Source organism: Nelumbo lutea, chromosome 6 (assembly GCF_056320005.1).
Source record: "Nelumbo lutea isolate HS-2025 chromosome 6, American lotus-T2T, whole genome shotgun sequence".
Taxonomy (NCBI): domain Eukaryota; kingdom Viridiplantae; phylum Streptophyta; class Magnoliopsida; order Proteales; family Nelumbonaceae; genus Nelumbo; species Nelumbo lutea.
The window spans coordinates 7891039-7916461 of record NC_142689.1 but is presented as its reverse complement, the minus strand read 5'-3'; the positions used below and the strand labels follow the sequence as shown (position 1 = coordinate 7916461).

Here is a 25423-nt window from a genome sequence, read left to right as displayed (position 1 = left end):
GGTTTCACGCTTCACTTGGCTTATGGTTGGGGATTGATGAGTTGAGAGTAGTCTGAGGAAAGTAGTGCCACAGAGAACTAAAAAGAATATAATTTTGATACTTCTTCCATTTGGAGAAAAATTTAGTGGAAATCTTCACAAGCATTCATATCCTCCAGCACATTATCCACATATTTTGATACAATTTTAAATTACACTAACTCCCACTTTCTTGATATTCCAAAGCGAGACCCCCAAAAAGAGAATAAAAATTAAAAACCCGACTAGAATGGAATGAGGTGAACATTATCCGTCCATCAATCACCTACTAGATGGATGGGGATTCAGTTCACCCTACTAAAGTTAATCAGCTAACCAAAACCATATCCTCTCCCCCAGACTTTGCTGCAACAGCTTCTAGTCTCTTCCACAACAATTCTCGCTGCTCTTCCAAGCCTTTGGCATTTGCCGATTTCTCAATGTACTGCCTCTCGCATTGTTCAAACAGCTCGTTGTCCATCTCCAGAAACATCTTCTTCACGTTTGCTGTAAGCCCATGAACTGCCGGGTTCCAATGGCTCTCCATGTTCTTCTCTAGCGCCTCAAAGATAATTGGGAATATCGCACTCCGGTTCTGGGCAATCAAGCTCACAATGTGCTCATTGTTCCACAAGAAGAGGGCTCTTTCTGCCACCTGTTGTGCGAACTTTTATTTTATCAAACACTCTTAAAGCATAGTTGGTACTGGTATGTACACATAAGTATGAGGAATACCCTAAGAAATAAGGAAAAGGAACAAAAAGAAACTCGCAGACTGACATTTAAGTTTTCTGCAAATTTGCAACCATTACATCTGATAATCAGTAAAACAATATGAGATAGGAAACCGAACTCGTAGAAAAATGTTGTGCCACAAGCTTTCAACACTAAATGATCAAAAAGGATTAGAGGAACTTCAAGTTAATGTCCAAAAAAAAGAGGAATTCCAGAAGGCAACCATTGCAGCAATGGCCTACCAAATTCTTGCTTAGTCTACTTTGTACATTCAGTCAATTGCAATGACAAAAAACAAAGGAACAGAAGTGGCTTTTGTCTATACTGGAGACATAGTTTTAACCGTTTCTTGGCCAAATAATACAAGCACTAAAACAAAAGAAACCTCATTTTCCTCAAACACTACTGTTCATAGTTTATTAATATAAAGTCCGTAATTAAATGGTAAACATTTACCACACACTGGTGCTGGTTTTGAATCTTCGGTTGGTGTTAATTTTATTCTACCAGTAAAATGTAATAACCACAAAAAACAACAGAACAGACATAAAAGTAACACTCAAAAGTCAGTACCTAGTTAACAAAACAGACGGACACAACAGCAACAATCAAAGTCAGTACCTAGTTAACAAAAACTGCAAATGGATAACCAATAACATCGACAAAAACTCATGAATTCCCTTTTTTTTGGTGAAGACAAAACTCATACCCATTCATCTTAACTACATGTCTAGGTGGTAGGGGCAAACATCGGCAAACATCCTTGTCACATATTGGGGGCGGCTTCCAGGTTCCTACATATATGTATTTAGTTCTAACCTTCCAATTCCTGGTGTTACCACTAGTTTCTCAGGCTGTCATCGATTAGGAATGCAACCCCAACTATTTGAAACAAGGCTTTGGAGTATGACAGCCTCAAAATCTACTCATCCATCTCAATATACACATCCTGGCCGTAATCATTCCATGGATTTTTCTTCAAATTTAACCATTTGCTCAATCTATGCATGTATAGTATTTTAATCGCAGAACATCCAGTTTGACAATACATTCTGATCTTATAGCCATTTATAAAAATTTTCCAACAGTTTTTCTGCCACTTCAACACTCCAAAAGTACATCTTCATTATATACACCCACCCTGTACAAGAAATATCTATTTCAATTTCCCACTCATTATGGATGATTTTAACAAATGGGGGCTTTCTCTTATCTATCAATCTTGAATTTTGCCTTGTTTTTTTTTTTGATAAATGATTTTTTTTTGCCTTGTTTTCATACAAAGATTTTTTTTGAAAAGCAAAGATTGGATCCCCTTCACAGAGGATGGTTTGCCTATTTATAGAAGCGAGGGAAAAGGTTACATTGCATGAAGCAAGAATTCTGGAATATTCTCCAGCTCAAGCAATGTCTGGAAACAAATCCTATCTAATAATCCCCATAGGACGTGTGTTCTTGAGGATCACAAGGTCATTAGAGCCTTAGAGCACAATCTCAGGCTTTCTCTAAGGGTGACATGTGTCAGTACAACACTCAGGTACAACTAGTCGTGGCTTCCCTAGGGCACTAATCATGTGTCTCACACCCTCAGAGCTACCTTTGTACTTTGTACTCCTGATATAGTCTCACGAGTTTTGATCAGGCTTGCCTCATGAGGCTTGGTTTGCAAGGTCGGATTAGTCTTGCCTCGTGAGGTCAAATTAATCTTGCCTCGTGAGGTTCCTCATGGGACTTGACTCGCAAGGTTAAATTAATTTAGCCACACAAGGTTTGATTACTATTGCGAGTTCCCATGAATCTCTCTTTGGCCTCACAAGGGCGTATCGCTCTACTTAATGTGCCGTGAGGCATCAGTTTTGCCACTTATCATAAGTCTCATTGTACATATTAGTGGGGTTTTACCTCTTTGCCCTTGAATATATATCCACTATCCCACACTTGTCAAGTAAAAAATAAAGACTTAGAGTGTCATTATTAATAGAGGAGAAATGTCTAAACTATCCTGCCACCTATAACCATGTAACTAGCATAATTTTTACATGTCTCTCCACACTCCCCCTCAAGCTAGTGTATATATGTCATATAGACCCAGGAGCTAATAATGAAATTAATATGGAGTCAATGTAATGCCTTAACAAACAAATCTACCAGCTAATCTTCCATCTTCACAAGTAGTGTATTTATATCATAGTTTTGAATATTTTCTCAAACAAAAATGAATCAACTTTGATGTGTTTTGTTCTCTCAAGAAACATAGGATTTGATGCAATAATGCATAGAGGCCTAATTGTCACTATATATATATATATATATATTGTCGAGGTTATAAATATCGATATATTGGTGCTTTTTTTATGTTTGATTTATTTTTCTATTTAAAACTGGTTCAGAGGGGTCAATTTAAGTTCCGACTACCCTCTGAACCATGGCCTGACCCAATATACCCCCTGTAGGGGCGTATCAGGAAAGCCCCGATACAGGCCGATACGTAATGATATTTTGAACCTTGATATATATATATAGATAGATAGATAGATCAGTAACAACAAATTTTATTAAGCCTATGAAACTTTAATTACAAGAGAGGGGGGAAGGTAAACTGTCTTAACTCCCCCACCAGCAAAATACCAAGGATACAAGATTAGAAATGAGCCCCCAAAATAAAGAACCCCTATTCACCCCTTGCTTGGCTAATCCATCAGCGAGTGAGTTAGCAGTTCTCTTTACTCAACTGTGTTTCACTTTCACATCAATGTCCCTAGTCATCGACTTATTTTTTTTCCTTTCATTGCTGTAATTCAATATACCAAAGTTGTCTTCCTTTAGCCATCTCACCACCACCTTTGAGTCACCTTCAATAACCAACCTTCTGATGTTCAACTCCCTTGCTCTTTGGCACCCTCCAGAGCTGCAAGGATCTCAGCCCTAAGAGAGCCTCCTTCCCCAATAGGGCCAGAACATGGCTAGAATAAGCCCTTTCTCATTCCTGAACACTCCCCCTATACCAGATAGTCCTAGGTTCCTTAAGCGGAGAGGTCCAAGAGGGACTAGGAACCCTTTTAACCTAGCTATTGTTAGCTATTTCTTTCCAATTTCTCATCAACTCATCCATGGAGAAATCTGTGAATAGGTTCAGGGATTTAAGCCAATGTGCCACCATTAAGTGTATCAATTCTATTAAATTCCCAATGGTTCTCTCCTTTTCTAAGAAAATTCGTAAATTTCTTTCTTCCCATAAAAACCAACAAACTATTGCCCCAATACATCTCCACATAATCCTCCCTCTTTTCATTGGCCAGCTAACGTAAGAAGGAGAAGGGGAGAATAGACTTTGCATATTGTGGGGGGGGGGGGGGGGGGGGGGGGGGTCCAAGTACACCCAAAAAGGGAAAATACCCATTCCGAAATAGTTCTAGCAAACAAGCAAGAAACCAATAGGTGTCTTGATAGTATGGCCGGCCAGAAATAAGAGGAAGAGAATAGGAGAAGAAGAGAAGAGAAGAGAGGAAAGAAAGAAGGGTTTTGCAATGTAACAGTGCTGGCGGCGCCAGCCTTTATTTTAATATATATAGGGCGAAAGAAATAACAAGGGAAAAGACCCTTTGTGCCCTTGAGTACAATAACAGACATAACAGAAAGAAAAAAACGAAATAAAAAACACTTTAATTAGCCAAACAGGCAATTAATGTCATGCAAAACTGGATTAGCAGCAATATTGATGGCAGCTTTATTGTCACAATAGAGTGACATAGGATTGCTTACTACAAAACCCAGTTCACCTAACAGATTTCTTATCCACATGATTTCCGCAACCCCATGAGCCATCGCTCTATACTCTGCTTCAGCACTGGATCTAGCCACCACACTTTGTTTTTTGCTTTTCCATGTGACAAGGTTTCCTCCTACAAAGGCACAATACTCACTGGTAGACTTTCGGTCATTGATTGCTCCTGCCCAATCTGCATCAGTATATGCTTCCACTTTTAAGTGACTGTGTTTCTGGAACAACAAACCAGCTCCAAGAAACTTCATGAGATATCTCAAAATCCTCTCTGCAGCCTCAAAGTGAGTTGTCCTAGGGCTATGCATGAATTGACTAAGGACACCCACTGCATAGGCAATATCAGACCTGGTCATAGACAAATACAAAAGTCTCCCCACGAGTCTCTGGAACATCTTTACATCTATCAAAAACTCTCCCTGATTGTCTCCCAGATGGTGATTAGGTTCAAAAGGTGAATCAAATGGTTTTACCCCCAACTTGCCTGTATCTTCTAGTAGATCTAATACATACTTCCGTTGGGAAATAAAGATGCCATTGTGAGAGCGGGCAACTTCAATTCCAAGAAAGTATCGTAAGGAGCCTAGATCCTTCACCTCAAATTTAGTGGCTAAGAATTTTTTCGGTCTTTGGATTTCAACCTCCCAATCTCCTGTGATCACTAAGTCATCCACATACACAATAAGATTTGCAATTTTATCTTCACCTCTTTTCACAAATAGAGCATGATCTGACTGGCATTGTTTGAACCCCATCTGTTGAACGGCTAAATGGAACTTACTAAACCAAGCCCGAGGTGATTGTTTCAACCCATATAGGGATTTTTTTAACCTGCACACCTTTTGTTCACTGCCTTTGGCACAGAACCCTGGGGGTTGGGTCATGTACACTTCCTCTTCCAAATCACCATTCAAGAAGGCATTTTTGATGTCCAATTGGTGAAGATCCCAGTCAAGATTTGCTGCCAAGGAAAGAAGAATCCTGATAGAGTTCATCTTGGCTACTGGAGCAAAAGTCTCTACATAATCCACTCCATATACCTGTGTGAAGCCTCTTGCTACCAGTCTAGCCTTATACCTTTCAACAATTCCATCAGCTTTGTGTTTCACTATGAACACCCACTTGCACCCCACTGGTTCCTTCCCTTCAGGAAGGTCTACCAACTCCCAAGTGCCATTTTTGTGTAAGGCATCAATTTCTTCCTGCATTGCGTCTGTCCATTCAGGTTTTGACAAAGCTTCTGCCACAGTCTTAGGAACGGGGACACTATCCACAGAAGAGAGAAAGGCACGGTACGAAGGTAAAACAAGCTCATAGGACACAAAATTAGAGATAGGATGATTAGTGGTACAAGATCTAACACCCTTTCTCTTAGCAATAGGAATATTAAGATCATTGGTGACAGGTGAATCAACATTTAAAAGAGCAGATATATCAATGGGAGCAAGTGTACCTGGTTGATGAGACGGATATGCCTCGGGTGAATCCGATGATGTTGGTTGCATAGTGTCAGGCTCCACGGCTCTTGAACTTTACTGGCTCTTATGGCGACGATGAAAAACCCGGAATGGAGGAGGATCGGGTAAAGGAGGTAGTTGAATTTGAGTCGTTGCCTGTTTCTCCTCAACCCTACTCTCCCCCTGAGGAGAAACCGAGAAAAAATGTTGAGTCTCAAAGAATGAGACATCAATAGAAACATAGTACTTGTGAGCAATGGGATCATAGCAACGATACCCCTTTTGAGATAAAGGGTAACCAAGAAAAACACAAGGAGGATCGAGCTTACCACGAGTAGGGGACAAGTTATGGACAAAACAACGACACCCAAAAACACGCATTGGAATGGTGGACAGCAGGGCTGTAAGGAACAAGAGCTGATGTGGGGCCTTATACTCTAGTAGCCGAGAGGGCATGCGATTGATGATATATGTCGCACACAAGACTACGTCCATCCAGAATTGTTTTGGCACATTCATATGAATCAACAAGCCACGAGCAACTTCGAGAAGGTGACGGTTCTTCCGTTCAGCCACACCATTTTATTGGGGTGTCCTGGCACAAGAGCTTCGCTGAAGTGACCCACTCGAAGCAAAAAACTTCTTGAGATCACTATGAAAATATTTCTTTGCATTGTCCGACTGGAAGATATGGATTTCCTTATGGAACTGAGTGAACACCATGCTTTGAAAATCTTTTACAATTTGTGGCACTTCATCTCGAGATCGCATAGGGTAAACCCAAGTGTATCTAGAATAATCATCAATCAAAGTAATAAAGTACTTATAGCCAGTCGTAGTAGGTAGAGTAACAGGGTCCCAAACATCAGAATAAACAATATCAAATGGAGATTCAGATCTTTTATTTCATAAAGGTAAAGAACTTCTACAATGCTTACTCAACTGACAAGTTTGACACTATAACTGACTCACTGACAAGGACTCAAACAACTTTGGGAACATAACTTTTAACGACTCAAAAGAAAGATGACCTAAAAGACTATGCCATAAATAGACTTGACTCTCACTTGACGAACTCGTGGACTCTGTTGCCACTAGACCAGCATTATTCTCCAACACGTAGAGACCATCCACCATGCTTCCTCTACCAATTGTCTTCTCCGAGGTCAAATCCTGAAACACACATGAAGGCGGAAAAAAAGTGACTGAGCAGTTCAAGAAGTGTCCTAGGGCTATGCATGAACAGAATCACACGATCCACTCGGCACGTGACCAAGGAGGGTAAAGAAGAGAAAAAGAGGGAGAACTGTACCAGTTGTAGCTATTTTTCAGTCCCGAATCAGATTTCTAATCTGCCCAGGTTCCGCTAGTCTGTTCGATCTGTTCTCTCAGTAAGATTGTTCGATCTGCTCTCTTTAATCAGTATTCCCGCTCTGATACCATCTTGACAGTATGGCCGGCCAGAAATAAGAGGAAGAGAAGAGAGAAGAGGAGAAGAAGAGAAGAGAAGAGAGGAGGGAAGAAAGAAGGGTTTTGCAATGTAACAGTGTTGGCGGCGCCAGCCTTTATTTTAATATATATAGGGCGGCAGAAATAACATGGGAAAAGACCCTTGTGCCCCTGAGTACAATAACAGACATAACAAAAAGAAAAAACGAAATAAAAACACTTTAATTAGCCAAGCAGGCCCTAACATTAGCAACTAAATTATTTTAACAAGGTGCTAACCAGTTTCCCCATCAACTTTGCAGAATGTCACCTGTATTAATTCTTTCTAGGAATGTCTCCCAACAAAAAACTACCAACCCGAGGAGGAATAGGCTTGCTCCAAACCTCTTTAATAGGGAGGACATACCACTAGAGACAAGAGGTTGAGATAAGGTTTCAAAGAATGCATTTTCAAGAATGGTTAACAAGTTCAAAGTACATCTGAGTTCTATGTCCTTAACAGCCCTTCTCAAGCCCAAGTTTCACCCAAACCCGAAAGATGAATCTGAAGGCACAAGGAAAGAAGAGATGGGTAGGGTGATCATTCTTGGCTTATCCCGGCCTAGCCCGCAAATTTCCAAGCCTGGGCCCAAGTTTTTGTGTGCAAGCCCAACTCAACTCGAGACTGCATCAAGCCCAAAAAATTTTGGGCCGAGATTGGGCCCAACACTTTAAGCCTAGCCCAGCCCACAATATAATATAGTATAATATATTTTTAAATATTTATTATAACATTATATTATACATGTTATATATATATATATACAAGTAAATTTTAATTTGTACTACATATTTATTATTTTGTATAAGATATAAAAGTTTTAAGTTTTAACATATAAATAAATATTAATTAGTTGACAAGGCCTTCATTCTCCTTGCCTAAGCAATGTGGGACTTGGAAAAACACTCAATGGTAGCACTCATAATTTAGCGTTGTTCCAAGTCCCACATTGCTTAAGAACAGGAATGGAGGCCTTGCCTTCATTTATAAAAGGATAGATAAGCCAAGCCAAACCAACTCTAATAATTAAATGAGGCCTATGCCTTTTTTGTGCATAGGCCCAAAGCTTAGCCAAGCCCAATTTACCTTGGGCTTGTGCCATATTTTTTACATATATTACATTTAATTTTATTTTATTTAAATTTTTAAATAATTAAATTTTTATTATTGGATGTCATAGGCCCAAAAAGCTCGTAAGCCTGGCCCGGGCCCATGCAGGGCCAGGATTGGGCTTGAAACTAGGCCTGGGGTGCAAGCTGGGCCGAGCCCAAGCCTAGGTTAAAGCACTTAACATAGGTGCTAAACCTGGCACGGGCCCGACCCATGATCACCCCTAGATATGGGTTCATTCTTCAAATCAGACAGGGAATACAAGGAGGGAAACTGGTCCGTCAAGGCCTAATTGCCACTATGAAGATGCATAGGAATTTTCAATGTGATCTCTATCTCTTCAAATAGACTCTTAAGCCATATGAGTTTCCCTATAATATGACTCGTAGCCCTATACTTTGTTTCAGCACTAAATTTGGCCACTACATTCTGCTCCTTGCTCTCCCAAGAGATTAGATCCCTACCTAGGAATGTGCAATATTCTGCCATAGACTGATGATCTACAAGTGAGCCATCCTAGTTTTCATCCATGAAAAACAACACAATTAAGTGTCCACAAACCATGATTTCTATAAATAACTTCCAGACTTGGTGACCTTTTCAAATATCATAAAAAATATGTTAAGACGAGTAATAGTTAGCTAATTGAGCCTTCCAGCAGGTATCCTATATTGGCCCAGATCATATACTCATTCCCCCTGATTTGACGCAAGCTTAGAATTTGGATCGATAGGCATAGCTACTAGTTTACACCAATCATATTTATCTCCCCAAGCAAATCCAGCATGTATTTGCATTGTGACATAGATACCTCTATAACTGGCCTCATGATTTCCATCCCCAAGAAATACTGTAGCTTGCCCAAGTCTTTAGTAAGGAATTTCTCTTGTAAGGATAGCTTCGAATCATTAATGCTTTGAATCACTCCTTATCACAATATCATCCACATAAACAACTAGAAAGATATTGCCTGCATTAGATATTTTAATTGCATCATTAAAATGAATAATCTAAATGAAACCTATGTAGGCCAAACTCAGAATTTTTTTTTTGATAAATAACACCAAACTTAGTAATTGCATCATTAAGATTCCCAAACTAGGTTTGTGGTGACTACTTAAGCTTATAGAATACTTTATTCAAGCTACAAACCATTATTCAATTTCCCCTGAGCAATGAACCTAGTTGGTTGGTCCATATATACTTCCTTTGTGAAGTCACCATGAAGAAATGCTTTTTTAACCTCTAAATGATGCAATGGCCAATGCTAAGTAGCAGCTGAAGAGATAACAATCCAAAACAAAGTGATCTTAGATTAGAAATTGGAGAATAGGTTTCGCCAAAGTCTATGCCATTGGTTTATCTGAAACCTTTAGCAACAAGTCTTGCTTTAAGACCTTCCACAACACCAACAGGTTTGAATTTCACAATGTACACCTAACAGCATCCCACTAATTTCTTGCTAGAAGAGAAACCGATTTTTTTTTTCTTTGGATCAATAACAAGAAACTTTATTAAAGATATGAAACTATGTGAGGCTTAGGTACAAAGGGGAGGAAAAAAGACTCAACTCCCCACCAAAGAATACAAGGAAAATTCAAAAATTAGCCCAAAAAGTTGAAACCCTATCCACCCCTTGCTTTGCTAACCCATCAGCAAAAGAATTAGCAGTCCTTTTCACCCAGTTGTAATGAACCACAATATCCCTACTCAGCCAGTTAAATTTATTCTTCTCGTTGTTATAACTCCATAATCCGCTGCCTCCCCCCTTTAGCCACCTAATTACCACCTCCAAGAACCAAACATCTGATGTTCAACTCCCTTGCTCTTTGGATACCTTCTAGGGCTGCGAGGATCTCAGCCCTAAGAGAAACCAAATTCCTTTCCTCATTTTGGTACAAAGCCAACATTTCTTCTTCCATGGCCATCCTCCACCTAATCAAATATGGCTTCCTATAAAAACTTTGGAAGAGAAATGGTAGGCAAGAGTGAGATAAAAGTATAAGGGGTTTGACTATGACACTAGAGAGACATCATACTAGAAAAACGTACAGCCAATCAACCGGTATCATTAAAGAGGTGATCAATCAGGTGGTATATATTAAATTCACAGGGGTGCTTTGATTGATCAAATCTTTTCCGATACCATGTCTTTCTAGTATCATAGATTTTCCCAAGCATACGCAGGAGATAATGATCCATGGGATACAAAGTAGCTAATAGGATGGTCAGTGCAAGATCTCTTACCCTTATGATGAGCAATGGGAATGCCAACGTCTAAATTCAAGGCAAAAGGATGGTTTGGACTTTCAAGCATCAAAGCAAATGATTGTGGAAATTTCTTGGTGTAAATTTCTGTAATGGGTGGCTTCAAACTTCAAAGGTAGGAAAAGACACACATCCAAATATGTTGTTTCTAACTTTGTTGCTCAGGGAATCCCCTTTGAAACACCAATTTCCCTCACTTTATGCCCTTTCTAACTTCAAGAATCAGCCTATTTCATCTTTTTGTATCCATTCCAACTAAATATTCAGGTTAGGGTGATGGTTCAACCACCCATGTCAGTTGGTTTTTGACCAACTCAATGTTTTTTTACCAAAAATACGGGTTTAGACATCTGGTTCAAATGGTTGAATGGTTTGACCATCCAGGTCAATGCCAATTTGAAAATAGGTGACTGTGACCTCGAGTTGGGTCATTTTGCCTTCTAGCTTGAGTAAATAGATAGGAGACCTAATCCGCTTTTTTTGGGTTGGGCCTGGTTGGGTTTGCAGGTTGGATCTAGGGGTGCAACTTGGGTGGGCCCAGCTTGAGCCTGAACTGGCCCAACCCGAAATTTTACACCGATTAGGCTTGGATTTTCAATCCTCGGGCTGGGCTCGGGCCCAAGAAGTCGGGCTTTTTATTTTTCGAGCCGGGCTTGGGCCTAGCCCTTAGGTAGCTCGAGCCCAGGCCAACTATATATATTTATACATACATTTGAGTATATATGCAAAAGTTGCATACATATTTACATATATACATAAATATATGTATATATTTGCATAAATACATTTATATATGTATAATTTTAGAGTGGGTTCATTGACCAACCCCAATTAAACCTCTGACCTATGAACCTCTCCCTTTTCCAGTTCTATGCCTGGTCTGGTTCTCTAAACATTGCAATTTCCTTTAACAATTGTCTCTATGTCCATGCTCCAAAACTACCCAACTACAACCATCCAATTACCAACTTCGAATCCCCTTCTATTTCGATTTGTTGTGGTCTCAACTGCTTAGCATATCTTACACCTTGTAGTAATGGCTATGACACAATTTTTGCTCTCAAAGAGTCTCTCCTATTGGGCCCAAGAATAATGCTAAAATTTTGCCTTCTCCATCTTTGAAAACACCCCCTATACCCAAGGGTCCTAGGTTGTGTATAGAACTATCATCAAAGCTCAACTTCACCCTATTTTGTATTGGTGGGGACCAAAGTTCTTGTATCACATGTTTAAGAGAATTTGTATTTGCCACAACACCCTAGTTCCTATATATATCTTCAACTAAGAAGTCTTTAAACACATCCATTGTTTTCAACCAGTGAAAAACCAAGGAGATCACTTTTCTTTTGTTTTCTGAGATGGAGTAAATGGAAGGGAACCTATCTCTAAGGTTGTGTTTGGTTTGAAGGAAAAAGTAGGGAAAGGAAAGGAAAGGTAGGGAAAGCTTTACAGATCTTGTATGGGTTTCCCTACTGTTGGAATAATGTTAGAATAACTTAGTTGCAGTTGTTAGGGTCTGTTTGTCCAAATTAAAGTGTTTTTTATTTCGTTTTTTATTTCTGTTATGTCTGTTATTGTACTCAGGGGCACAAGGGTCTTTTCCCTTGTTATTTTATGTCGCCCTATATATATTAAAAAAACATTGGCGCCGCCTGTACTGTTTCATTGCAAACCCTCTCTTTTCTCCTCTCTTCTCTTCTCTTCTCTTCTCTTCTCTTCTCTTCTCTTCTCTCCTCTCCTCTTTCACCTATCTCTGGCCGGCTACACTGTCAAGATGGTATCAGAGCAGGAATATTGATTAAAAGAGAGCAGACCGATCAACCCTACTGTCAAGAGAAGATCGATCAACCCAAAGAATAGGTCGAACAGACTAGCAGAAAGGAAATTTGATTCTGGACTACAGAATAGCTACGACTGGTATAGTTCTCCCTCTAATTTTCTCCTCTTTACTCTCCTTGATCATGGGCCGAGTGAAAACCCTATGAATCTGGGGCGGCTGAATGCTATCGAACCTGTGTAACCCTACTTGTCTTGGATCGTGTGATCCTGTTGGTGTGTTAAGACACCTATCTTCTCAATGGTTTGAGTTAACCATAAGCAAGAAGGATCTCTCTTGCTGATTAGTGGCTGTTAGCCATTCTAGAATTCTGATAGGCAGGTCTGAAACTGCCGAATATTACCTCAGTTTTGTCCAGAATTTGGTACGGTTTGTGCACAACCTGGTTGGTAAACCCTAGTGTGTGGGTGTGAACTGAGTGGAGCATTGCTTTGTGGAGTAAGGAGGGGTCCTAAATCCGGTGTGTGGGACTGAGTAACTGCTTGACCATGTCAACTGAGAATTCTGCTACTTCAGAAATCTCAGGAAGCCACAATGGAGTGAGTGGGGGAATGGATATGAGATTTCCCATGGCTGTCATTCCCTTTGATGGTCTGAATTACCTTGAGTGGTCTAGGGGGATAAAACTCTACATCACTGCTAGGGGGCGAATAGGATACATCAATGGGAGAGTAAAGGAACCAAAGTATGGAAGTGCTGAGCATGATAGGTGGGACCAAGAGAACAGTATGGTGATGTCTTGGCTCTTGGTTTCAATGCTGCCACAAGTAAGGAAGACCTTTATGTGGGCTGAAACTGCTTGTGAGATATGGGAACAAGCGAAGTCCACTTATTCAGAACAGAGACACTATGCCAAGATATATCAACTACAAGTTGAATCTTCTACTTGCAAGTAGGGGGAGAGGAGTCTCTCGATGTACTATTCTGATTTGACATCAATATGGAAAGAACTTGATCACTATCAGAACGTGAATTGGAAGTGTGATGAAGATGCAAAAGCCTATAAGTCACTTGTATCACAGCAACGCGTGTTTGCCTTTCTCCTAGGGCTGAATCAGTCATATGAGTCCATCAGGGTACAAATCTTGGGTAGTAAAGACTTGCCATCAGTTCAGGAGGTGTATGCCTTGGTGCAGTCAGAAGAAAGCAAAAGAAGTGTGATGAATGGTGTAGAAGGGGAGTCAGTTGCCCTAGTAGTCCGGGGAAATTCAGATACAAATGTCAGAGGTGGTTTTAAAAGGAGTGACACTCAGAAAAAAACAGAAGATAAAAGCAACCTTTGGTGCACTCACTGCCAGAAGACACGACACACTAAAGATACATGCTAGGATCTCCATGGAAAACCTAAATGGGCACAGGATTTGGGCAAGAAGTCAACACCGGATCAGGGCAAGAAACCAGGCCAGCAGAATCAAAGAAGGTATAACTCAGCTAATCCGGCATCGACAGAGACTAGTCCTTCCGTAACTCAGGAGAGACATCCCGGTTCTGACCCTAAGGAAGATATTATCAATTCCTTCCGTGAACATTTGGAATTGTATGGTAGGACTCTCCGCCAGGTGGATTCTGAGCCTACTCCTTCTACCTCATTTGCGTCTACATCAGGTAATGCCACAGCCTTCCATGTGTCATCTCATACTACTGATTCACCTTGGATTATTGACTCCGGAGCCTTAAATCACATGACCGGTAAGTCAAATTTGTTCCAGACATATAACCTTTTCTCTGGAAGAGATAAGGTAAGACTGGCTGATGGTTCTTTTTCTACCATAGCTGGCTGAGGCACCATATCTCTCCCACTTGGCCTTACTCTTCCAAATGTCCTGCATGTTCCGAAATTACCTATTAATTTGTTGTCCATCAGTAGTATTACTCACTCTTTGAACTGCTCAGTCACCTTTTTTCTGTCTTCATGTGTGTTTCAGGATTTGACCTCGGGGAAGACGATTGGTAGAGGAAGCATGGTGGATGGTCTCTACGTGTTGGAGAATAATGCTGGTCTAGTGGCGATTGAGTCCACAAGTTCGTCGAGTGAGAGTCAGGCCTATTTATGGCATAGTCGTTTAGGTCATCTTTCTTTTGAGTCGTTAAAAGTTATGTTCCCAAAGTTGTTTGAGTCCTTGTCAGTGAGTCAGTTATAGTGTCAAACTTGTCAGTTGAGTAAGCATTGTAGAAGTTCTTTACCTTTATGAAATAAAAGATCTGAATCTCCATTTGATATTGTTTATTCTGATGTTTGGGACCCTGTTACTCTACCTACTGCGACTGGCTATAAGTACTTTATTACTTTGATTGATGATTATTCTAGATACACTTGGGTTTACCCTATGCGATCTCGAGATGAAGTGCCACAAATTGTAAAAGATTTTCAAAGCATGGTGTTCACTCAGTTCCAAAAGGAAATCCATATCTTCCAGTCGGACAATGCAAAGAAATATTTTCATAGTGATCTCAAGAAGTTTTTTGCTTCGAGTGGGTCACTTCAGCGAAGCTCTTGTGCCAGGACACCCCAATAAAATGGTGTGGCTGAACGGAAGAACCGTCACCTTCTCGAAGTTGCTCGTGGCTTGTTGATTCATATGAATGTGCCAAAACAATTCTGGATGGACGTAGTCTTGTGTGCGACATATATCATCAATCGCATGCCCTCTCGGCTACTAGAGTATAAGGCCCCACATCAGCTCTTGTTCCCTACAGCCCCGCTGTCCACCATTCCGATGCGTGTTTTTGGGTGTCGTTGTTTTGTCCATAACTTGTCCCCTACTCGTGGTAAGCTCGATCCTCCTTGTGTTTTTCTTGGTTACCCTTTATCTCAAAAGGGGTATCGTTGCTATGATCCCATTGCTCACAAGTACTATGTTTCTATTGATGTCTCATTCTTTGAGACTCAAGTTCGTCGAGTGAGAGTCAGGCCTATTTATGGCATAGTCGTTTAGGTCATCTTTCTTTTGAGTCGTTAAAAGTTATGTTCCCAAAGTTGTTTGAGTCCTTGTCAGTGAGTCAGTTACAGTGTCAAACTTGTCAGTTGAGTAAGCATTGTAGAAGCTCTTTACCTTTAAGAAATAAAAGATATGAATTTCCCTTTCATATTGTTTATTCTGATGTTTGGGGCCCTATTACTCTACCTACTGCGGTTGGCTATAAGTATTTTGTTACGCTGATTGATGATTATTCTTGATACACTTGGGTTTATCCTATGCGATCTCGAGATGAAGTGCCACAAATTGTGAAAGATTTCCAACGCATGGTGTTCACTCAGTTCCAAACGGAAATTCATATTTTCCAGTCGGACAATGCAAAGGAATATTTCCATAGTGATCTCACGAAGTTCTTTAATTCGAGTGGGTCACTTCAGCGAAGCTCTTGTGCCAGGACACCCCAACAAAATGGTGTGGCTGAACGAAAAAATCGTCATCTACTCGAAGTTGCTTGTGGCTTGTTGATTCATATGAATGTGCCAAAACAATTTTGGATGGATGCAGTATTGTATGCGACATATATCATCAATCGCATGCCCTCTCGGCTACTAGAGTATAAGGCCCCACATCAGCTCCTGTTCCCTACAGCCCCGCTGTCCACCATTCCGATGCGCGTTTTTGGGTGTCGTTGTTTTGTCCACAACCTCTCACCTACTCGTGGTAAACTTGACCCTTGGGCTATTCCTTGTGTTTTTCTTAGTTACCCCTCATCTCAAAAGGGGTATTGTTGCTATGATCCCATTGCCCGCAAGTACTATGTTTCCATTGATGTCTCATTCTTTGAGAGTCAACCGTTCTCGGTTTCTCCTCAAGGGGAGAATAGGGTTGAGGAGAAACAGGCGACGACTCAGATTCAACTACCTCCTTTACGCGATCCTCCTCCGTTCCGGGTTTTCCATCGTCGTCATAAGAGCCAACAGAGTTCAAGAGCCGTGGAGCCGGACACTATGCAACCAACATCATCGGATTCACCCAAGGCAGATCCGTGTCATCAGCCAGGTACACTTGCTCCCATTGCTCCTTTAAATGTTGATTCACATGTCCCCAATGATCTTAATATTCCTATTGCTAAGAGAAAGGGTGTTAGAGATCTTGTACCACTAATCATCTTATCTCTAACTTTGTGTCCTATGAGCATGTTTCACCCTCGTACCGTGCCTTCCTCTCCTCTGTGGATAGTGTTCCCATCCCTAAGACCGTGGCAGAAGCTTTGTCAAAACCTAAATGGACAGATGAAATGAAGGAAGAAATCGATGCCTTACATAAAAATGGTACGTGGGAGTTGGTAGATCTTCCTGAAGGGAAGGAACCAGTGGGGTGCAAGTGGGTGTTCACAGTGAAACACAAAGCTGATGGAACTGTTGAAAGGTAGAAGGCTAGACTGGTAGCAAGAGGGTTCACACAAGTATATGGAGTGGACTATGCAAAGACTTTTGCCCCTGTAGCGAAGATGAACTCCATCCGGATTCTCCTTTCCTTGGCAGCAAATCTTGACTGGGATCTTCACCAATTGGACATCAAGAATGCCTTCCTGAATGGTGACTTGGAAGAGGAGGTGTACATGACCCAACCCCCAGGGTTCAGTGCCAGAGGCAGTGAACAAAAGGTGTGCAGGTTGAAAAAGTCCCTATATGGATTGAAACAATCACCTCAGGCTTGGTTTAGTAAGTTCCATGTAGCAGTCCAACAAATGGGATTCAAACAATGCCAGTCAGATCATACCTTGTTTGTAAAAAGAGGTGAAGGTAAAATTGCAGCTCTTATTGTGTATGTGGATGACATAGTGATCACAGAAGATTGGGAGGCTGAAATCCAGAGACTAAAAAAATTCTTAGCCACTAAATTTGAGGTGAAGGATCTAGGCCCCTTACGATACTTCATTGGAATTGAAGTTGCCTGCTCTCACAAGGGCATCTTTATTTCCCAACAGAAGTATGTACTAGATCTACTAGAAGATACAGGCAAGTTGGGGGTAAAACCATCTGATTCACCTATTGAACCTAATCACCATCTGGGAGACAGTCAGGGAGAGTTTTTGAAAGATGTAATGATGTTCCAGAGACTCGTGGGGGGACTTCTGTATTTGTCTATGACCAGGCCTGATATTGCCTATGCAGTGGGTGTCCTTAGTCAATTCATGCACAGCCCGATGACAACTCACTTTGAGGCTGCAGAGAGGATCTTGAGATATCTCAAGAAGTTTCCTGGAGCTGGTTTGTTGTTCCAGAAACACAGTCACTTAAAAGTGGAAGTATATACTGATGCAGATTGGGCAGGAGCAGTCAATGACCGGAAGTCCACCAGTGGTTATTGTGCCTTTGTAGGAGGAAACCTTGTCACATGGAAAAGCAAAAAACAAAGTGTGGTGACTAGATCCAGTGCTGAAGCAGAGTATAGAGCGATGGCTCATGGGGTTGCGGAAATCATGTGGATAAGAAATCTGTTAGGTGAACTGGGTTTTGCAGTAAACAATCCTACTTCACTCTACTGTGACAATAAAGCAACCATCAATATTGCTGCTAATCCAGTTCTGCATGATAGGACGAAACACATTGAAGTGGACAAGCATTTTATCAGAAAGAAACTTGAAAGTGGAGAAGTGTGCACACCATATGTCAACTCGGAAGAGCAACTTGTAGATATCTTCACCAAAGGTATTCATCATGTGCGGCACAAAGATTTGTGTGACAAGTTGGGCATGATTGACATCTATGCTCCAACTTGAGGGGGAGTGTTGGAATAATGTTAGAATAACTTAGTTGCAGTTGTTAGGGCCTGTTTGTCCAAATTAAAGTGTTTTTTATTTCGTTTTTTATTTCTGTTATGTCCGTTATTGTACTCGGGGGCACAAGGGTCTTTTCCCTTGTTATTTTCTGTCGCCCTATATATATTAAAAAAGCATTGGCGCCGCCTGTACTGTTGCATTGCAAACCCTCTCTTTTCTCCTCTCTTCTCTTCTCTTCTCTTCTCTCCTCTCCTCTTTCACCTATCTCTGGCCGGCTACACTGTCAAGACCTACCTTTTCCTTCAAACCAAACATAGCCTAAGGGAACTCTCTCTGACCCAAGCATCCTCCTAGAACAACACTTTGTTATCACCTTATCAACACATGCATCATATTTGATAAAAGGAAGCATAGTGGGCAATATACCATGAATACCTTTCAAGGAGAGCAATGAGAAGCCCTAGGGTTGAGACCTGCATCCCAACCATTGTCTGCCAACAATCACTCTATACCGTAGTCTATCTTGTTCCAATGGCAGCCTCCACAACCATTTCCCCAACAAGGTTATATTTCTCACTCTGATATTACCTATACTAACCTAGGCCTCCATCATCTGTAGTCTTGGAAACTATCTCCCACTTCACTAGATGATCCTTCTTGGTGTCCCCTAGTTGGTTTGCTACTTTTACTAGTATTTTGGAGGTAGATAGGAAATAAACTAGTAAATTGGCCAACATAAATTTGATCAGAGCTATCCTACCCCCCAAAAAAATATAGTTTCTTTTCCAATTTGCCAGCCTCTTAGTAAATCTTTCAATCACTAGGTACCAGAAGCTATTTGCATTAGTATTTCCTCCCAATGGTAGTCCCAAATATTGCAATGGCCATTCCCCTACTCCACATCCCAAAACTCTTCCTAGCCTATCCACCTCTCCCCTCCCTAAATTCACTCCTTCCACACAACTCTTGCCCCAGTTTACTTTAAGGCTGGATATTCTTTTAGAGTGGTGCACTAATCTCTTAAGATTCATGAGCTCTTCAGGTAAGAGAGTCCTCCCCCACCTTTGTATTGAAACCTTTTTCTTAATTAATGAAAGTTTTTTGTTACTGACCAAAAAAAAAAATATAGCTTTCATCTTCCCCTTCACAAAACAATATAATATCATCTGCAAACTAAAGATGTGTCATGTGTGACCACTTCCTCCCTCCCATCTCTCCAACCTCTAATCAGATTATCAACATCCACCCTTGAGATCAGATCACCCAGAACACCAACTACTAGAGTAAGAGTAAGGGTGAGAAAGGATCTCTTTGTCTTAGGCCCCTTTTAGCAGGAAAAGCTACTTCATTCACCAAAATGGGAAAGTAACACAAGAAGATACAACCCTTTACCCATCTACACCACCTTTCTCCAAAGCACCTACAATTGAGAACTTCTAGAAGAAAGTCCCAATCCACCATGTCATAAGCTTTTTCCAAGTCCAATTTACAAACCAACCCCTTTTCCTTTTGCCTCCTCCTATACTTGACACATTCATAGGCAATGAGAATTTGATCCTTGTTTGTCTCCCAAGAACAATCCCTTAACCTAATTTTTCCCAACTCTAGTAGGTGTGGCTAGAGAATTGACATTCGCAACTGAGATACAGTATAGATATAATTATTCCCATACTTGCACAATTATGTTCAATCAAAAACAACACTTTCATGGATATATTAAGTACAAAAATCAGCATCATCATGATAATAATAGCAGCAGAAAACACACAAAAAATGGTAAAGTAGTTCTTGATAAATACAGTTGGGAATTTGGTAGGGTGATCATTCCTAGCCCAGACCAGCCCACAAATGTTGGACTTGGTCAGTTGGTTTGGTCCTAGGTTTTCTGTCCAGGCCCAGAATTATATATGTATATATAATTAGTATATATTATATCATATATATAGTATAACATTTATATTACATAAATATATAGTATAATATAAATATAATATATATTATGCATATCACATTGTAATATATTATTATACAGTTAACATATATATCAAATATTTAAAATTGTAGGCCCATAAGCCCAGCTTGGCCCATGGTCACCCCTGAAATTTAGAGATAAAAAAAATCCATGCATAAGTACGCCCTATCTGTGTTGTGATCGTTAACTACAGGTTGTAAAGTTAATGACTTTTGTTTTAGATAAGGCACTGAATACATATATACAAATCCGTTTTGGAAACAAAAACACCAAACCATGCCCATTATGTAGATGATCATTTGAAAACTTGACCAGGGAATTCAACCCCTTATTCGAACCTAACCAGCATTTTATACCTAATTGATCCAGTTGTAATATATCTGACTAGCAAGTAGCATATACCAATAACTTAAATTGTTTGAATGTCCCAATACACCAATAGGAAAAAGGAGACATTTTGTTTTCATTTTTCTTTTTCAGTTAATCTTAATCCATCAATCTTTAGATTGGAAATTTCTGAAAACCAAGTCATACCAGAACAAACACAGAGAAGTATCCATATGAACTTATCTGCACAATAGAAACAATCCAAGGAAGCACCATGTACACCATATTCAAACAAAGGTGTCACATTTACCAATTGTGAGGTCATGAACAGGAGGGGTGAAAAAACTACTGCAAAAACCTATATCTAGATGTTGCCAGCTAACACATATAATTGTAGCAGATATTTTATAAAGTAGTTAAATTTATGATTCAACTTATACTGCCAATTACCAACAGAGCTGCATAACTCTATGGCAAAGCCCATCAATATATCATACCATCTCATACATGTGAAAACAAAGTTAAAGCATTTCAATGTTCAATTTCTTTAAAGGGAAGAGCTAAATGTTCTTCCTTAGCAGTATATATCCTTGCTAATAAAAATAACTTGACATTGGAACAAAAAGCACGCAATATAATAACAGAAAAGGGAAATGAAAATCGGCACGGTAAGGGCATAAATAAATGAAATATGGAAGAGAACACATAAATCATGATGAAGATAACCCAAGTCATTTGGAGGTAGAAAACAAAAGGCATAAAATCATCTTTTGAATGTTCATAATGATTGTTTAACCAAAGAATTTGGTACCTCAGGCTCCACAGCAACTGCTAAACCAAGCAATTTAATATAGTACATCTATATCAAGGTATCACCTTGTTAGTAACAAACTAATCCTGATTTTCTAGGCATCTCATCTAAACAACCAGAATCTTTTCTTGTGTTACCAAATGATGAACTCTAGTAATCTACTATTTCAATGAATTGTAAACCATGGGATTTGATAAATAAAATAAAAATATATGCAACTCAAACCTGGAAATGAGAGCTATTGAGGCAGCGTCCAATCTGTCTAAAAAGAGGAACCATGCAACGCTGGAACTCTGCAAGTTGTGTAAACTCCAACACCTCTTCTAGTTCTCCAAGAAAGAGGACCTCCTTTTGGCAGTTGGTGACCGGCCAGTACTTCAGCAGACCCCTTATAACGGTATCTGCTAGTTTGTAATCCTTTTCAACAAACTGTGTAATGCAGTATGACAGCTGCTGGTGATACAAGGAAACTTGTTTAGGCTTGTGGAGTGGGATAAGGGCCCGAACAAGGAACAGCTTATGTTCCTCCTTCATTGGCAGGGCAAATCCATTTATTATGCTTCCAAGAATCTCCAATAGCTCGCCAATTCCACTATGTCTCTCTGTCTCGAAAATAAAGCGGTAAAAGATATTGTTTATTGCTTTCCTTATAAATGGGCGGTGCACCATGAACTTTCCATAAATTCGATGAAGAATGGTTTTCAAGTACTCCCGCTCACGGGGATCCTCAGAATCAAACAGATCCAAGAGTTTCAAAACAAAGGAATGATCTATGTATCGCTTTGCAATCTTAGTATCAGTTTCGGACGACACAACATACCTAAGAAGCAGCTCGTACACAATCTGCAAGTGAGGCCACGAAGGCTCGAGATAAGGTTCCTCTTCTTCTGGATCTAGATTTTCAGCTCCGGTGTTCTCATATGCAGCTGGAGGTAGGCAACGAAAAATATTGACGGAAACCATCCTAATCAATTCTTCCTGAACCGCCTCAGTAATCTTGCCAGAACCTGATTGCATGAATTCTACAAGCTCAATTAGTGTCTGACGCTTCATCTCCTTCTCCCGAACTGATTTTAAAGTATCAGAGAAATCAAAGAGGATGCAACAAATCTTCAGCTTGCGTATAAACAAATTCTGGCGTTCAGATACGGGAACATCTTTGAAGACCGGAAGTATCTCCATGACTGCGGCGTGGAGATAGCTCCGCTCTGGCCCGGCGCCAGTATTTGCAGCACCTCCTGCCGGTTGCTGAGAATTGGCAACAGAAGACGCAACGGTAGTTCGAGAAGCATGATTTACGGTAATGTTCGATCCAGACTTCCGACCAAATACCTCATTGGTATCAGACTTGGGGACCTTTCGATGGCCACGCTTTATGATTTTGTTAAACATTTCTCCTCTCTATTATTACAAACCCTAATCCTAGATCTTCTTCTGATAAATAACGTCCAATTGGTTCAACAAGAAAACAAAACCTTAGATGATCGAAATTGGAACGAAGATCGCTAATAATTGAAAAGCATTGGCAAGAAAACAACCCTACGGTCTGCAAAATATGTTGTTTTCATTCTCCTTCTAAGGTCTGAACAAGATTTTATAGAAATCAAAAACACGCGCACTTAAGAACATAAACTGGGGGAAGAAAGCAAGAGGTACCGTATTTAAATCAAAACGACGAGAAATCCAACCACCGAGAAACGGAAACACCGACACCATCTGTAGCAGATTGCAGGAAATGCAACCCAACCGAACAATCGAGGAGGGAATCCGACACTCAATTCATGAATTCGTAACGAACGACCGATCGATCGATCAATCGAGCAGAGTGACCGAGCGAGAGAACCAACGAGAGAAAGGAGGAAGACAAAGCAGAGAGGACCGCGGAGTGTTAAAAATGAGAAAACTCTAATTTCTAAACAAAGTAAAAAAGAAAACCCAAAATCCAAAATAGTTTTCAATTATGAAGGTATATCATAATCATAATTCATATCATCAGATCAGATAATATTTTCCAGTTTCTTAATTCTTATTTTGTATTTTTTTGGGTGAAAATTGAAAAATAAAATAAATATAGCCCCTGGGTTCGCGGGTTACGAGTTCCTTGAAACATCAGAAAAAAACAGAGAAGTCTGTACATCTCTGTATTTATGTTGACATTATTTATTTTAAATGACGAATTAGCCCTCGAATTTATCCATGAACACAGAGAAGTTGAGGGCCCCACTTCATAATCAACAATGGATATGGGTAATGTGGTAATTTGGTCATAGTAGTGAAGACGAAGACATGGTCAAGAGAGACTGAAATTTTGAAGCACTCAACCACCCACCACGTCATGACTCATGGATGGAATCATGATTGGAGTTGAGAAAATTTTGATCAATTTGGCGGTAAGCTTGGTCAAGGTTTTTTTCTTGATTTTTAACCCAAATGGCCAAATCCTCTGTTTAATTTACAGTCCGGCCTCTGAAATGGAAAAAATAAAACAAAGTGGGGTACTCTGTGGGGTCCATTTGAAAGAAAAAAAATGATGGATATTGTTTTGACATTTTGTGAGAGGAAGATAAAGACTTAGATTTTACTGTTTCGTCTCCTTCAATATGGCTAGCTGGTTTCTTGAACAAAGTCATGGTAATGGTGGAAAATGACACAAGCATCACAAAAAAACAGTAAAATGGAAATTTGGTCCAAACTCCAAACATTCTTCAATGGAAAATGAACCGGGGTAATGGGTCTGGCCTAAGGCTGCAACTTGGGCTGGGTTGGCCCAAACCCAACTCTAAAAAATTGGGTTGGGTTGATATTTGGGTTAAGGTTAGAGTTGAAATTCATGAATCCAACTTTATTTCTGATTGGGTTAGGATTGACCCCTTAGCCAATCCGAACCTGACTCTATAGTACATGTCATATATTAATATATGTTATATGCAATATATAACATACATTGATTTATTTAGATGCATGATATTTGCATAACCCCCAACCACGTAGTATCATGTATTTCTTTTAAGATAATCACTTCACTTAATCCTAATCAAAAAGATTAAAACTTTAATAACATTATTTTATGTTTTTTTTTTCATTCTTTATCTCATCCATGTTGTTTGACGCCCAAGAAAAATTTATCGTAAGCCATAGCTCATAAATCATAATAAAGTATAGTCATTTCTAACACTTTTTTATTTTTTGAATTTTGTACTACAAGAACAAAAAGAAAGTATAGTCAACAAACAAATACTTTTATGCGATGGTCATCGGTTCGACTCTGATAGCTGGCTTTTCTCTATTTGTTTGTTCGATTTTTGACATGATTGAGAATTTTTCCTTTTTTTCAATTTTCAAAAATTATTGAAAAAACTTTTTCCCTTTTTCCAAGGGTCGCCGATCTATTATGTCGTAAGAACTTCCAACTATGAATAAAAAACAGATTGGAGCAGTTAGATCTCTACAGAACAAATCAGGAAAAGGATCCTTAATTTCCTGTATATACATATATACAAAAGAGTCCGGATATATAGGGTAAAGAATTGTTGTTGAGAAATCTGAAACTGGAAAGGAATTTTTTAATTCCTATAAAAACATAATCTAAATAGAACCATGGTCTAAACGTAACCGTAACTATAGTCTTAAAAAATATAGAAATAGAATATAAATAAAATAAATATCTAGAACCATCGGTTAATTTGTTCCAATTCATTGGATTAATCCGGTATAAATATCATATCAGAAAAAGATGGGATCGTCACCTTGACAAGCATGAATAGATACATCTCTTTTGTTTTGCCAAATACATTACCCACAATGGAAGTAAACATGTTAGTAACAGAACCTTCTTCAAAAAGGTCTAAAGGGTAAGCTACATAAGCAATAAATTGATTTTCTTCTCCAGCAACGGGCTCGATGTGGTAGCATCGT

General features: G+C 39.7%; 1 protein-coding gene and 1 long non-coding RNA gene across 3 annotated transcripts; both read right to left on the bottom strand.

Annotated features, from left to right (window-relative positions):
• Positions 1-78: 78 nt before the first annotated feature.
• Positions 79-23628, bottom strand: LOC148847142 (serine/threonine protein phosphatase 2A 57 kDa regulatory subunit B' beta isoform-like). Of its 2 annotated transcripts, XM_088950859.1 has the most exons (3): positions 23165-23445; positions 21734-22942; positions 79-673 (listed from the first exon to the last, which is right to left on the bottom strand). In XM_088950859.1, exons 2-3 carry the CDS (start codon positions 22898-22900, stop codon positions 347-349), a joined length of 1494 nt encoding a protein of 497 aa, XP_088806985.1. In that variant the 5' UTR covers positions 22901-22942; positions 23165-23445; the 3' UTR covers positions 79-346. The 2 variants fall into 2 exon arrangements, with proteins under 2 accessions (XP_088806985.1, XP_088806984.1); XM_088950858.1 differs by having other exon boundaries at positions 21734-23628.
• On the bottom strand, positions 6866-7611 carry LOC148847143 (uncharacterized). Its single transcript, XR_016100977.1, has 2 exons — positions 7304-7611; positions 6866-7164 (listed from the first exon to the last, which is right to left on the bottom strand). It is a non-coding gene; the product is annotated as an uncharacterized LOC148847143 (long non-coding RNA).
• Positions 23629-25423: the final 1795 nt, after the last annotated feature.

Excerpts from the sequence above, each read along its gene's own strand:
- LOC148847142 (XM_088950858.1), bottom strand. The coding sequence starts at position 22,900 with ATGTTTAACAAAATCATAAAGCGTGGCCATCGAAAGGTCCCCAAGTCT. Across the intron at positions 674-21,733 it reads TCAATAGCTCTCATTTCCAG|GTGGCAGAAAGAGCCCTCTT; the intron begins GTTTGAGTTGCA and ends TTCGCACAACAG.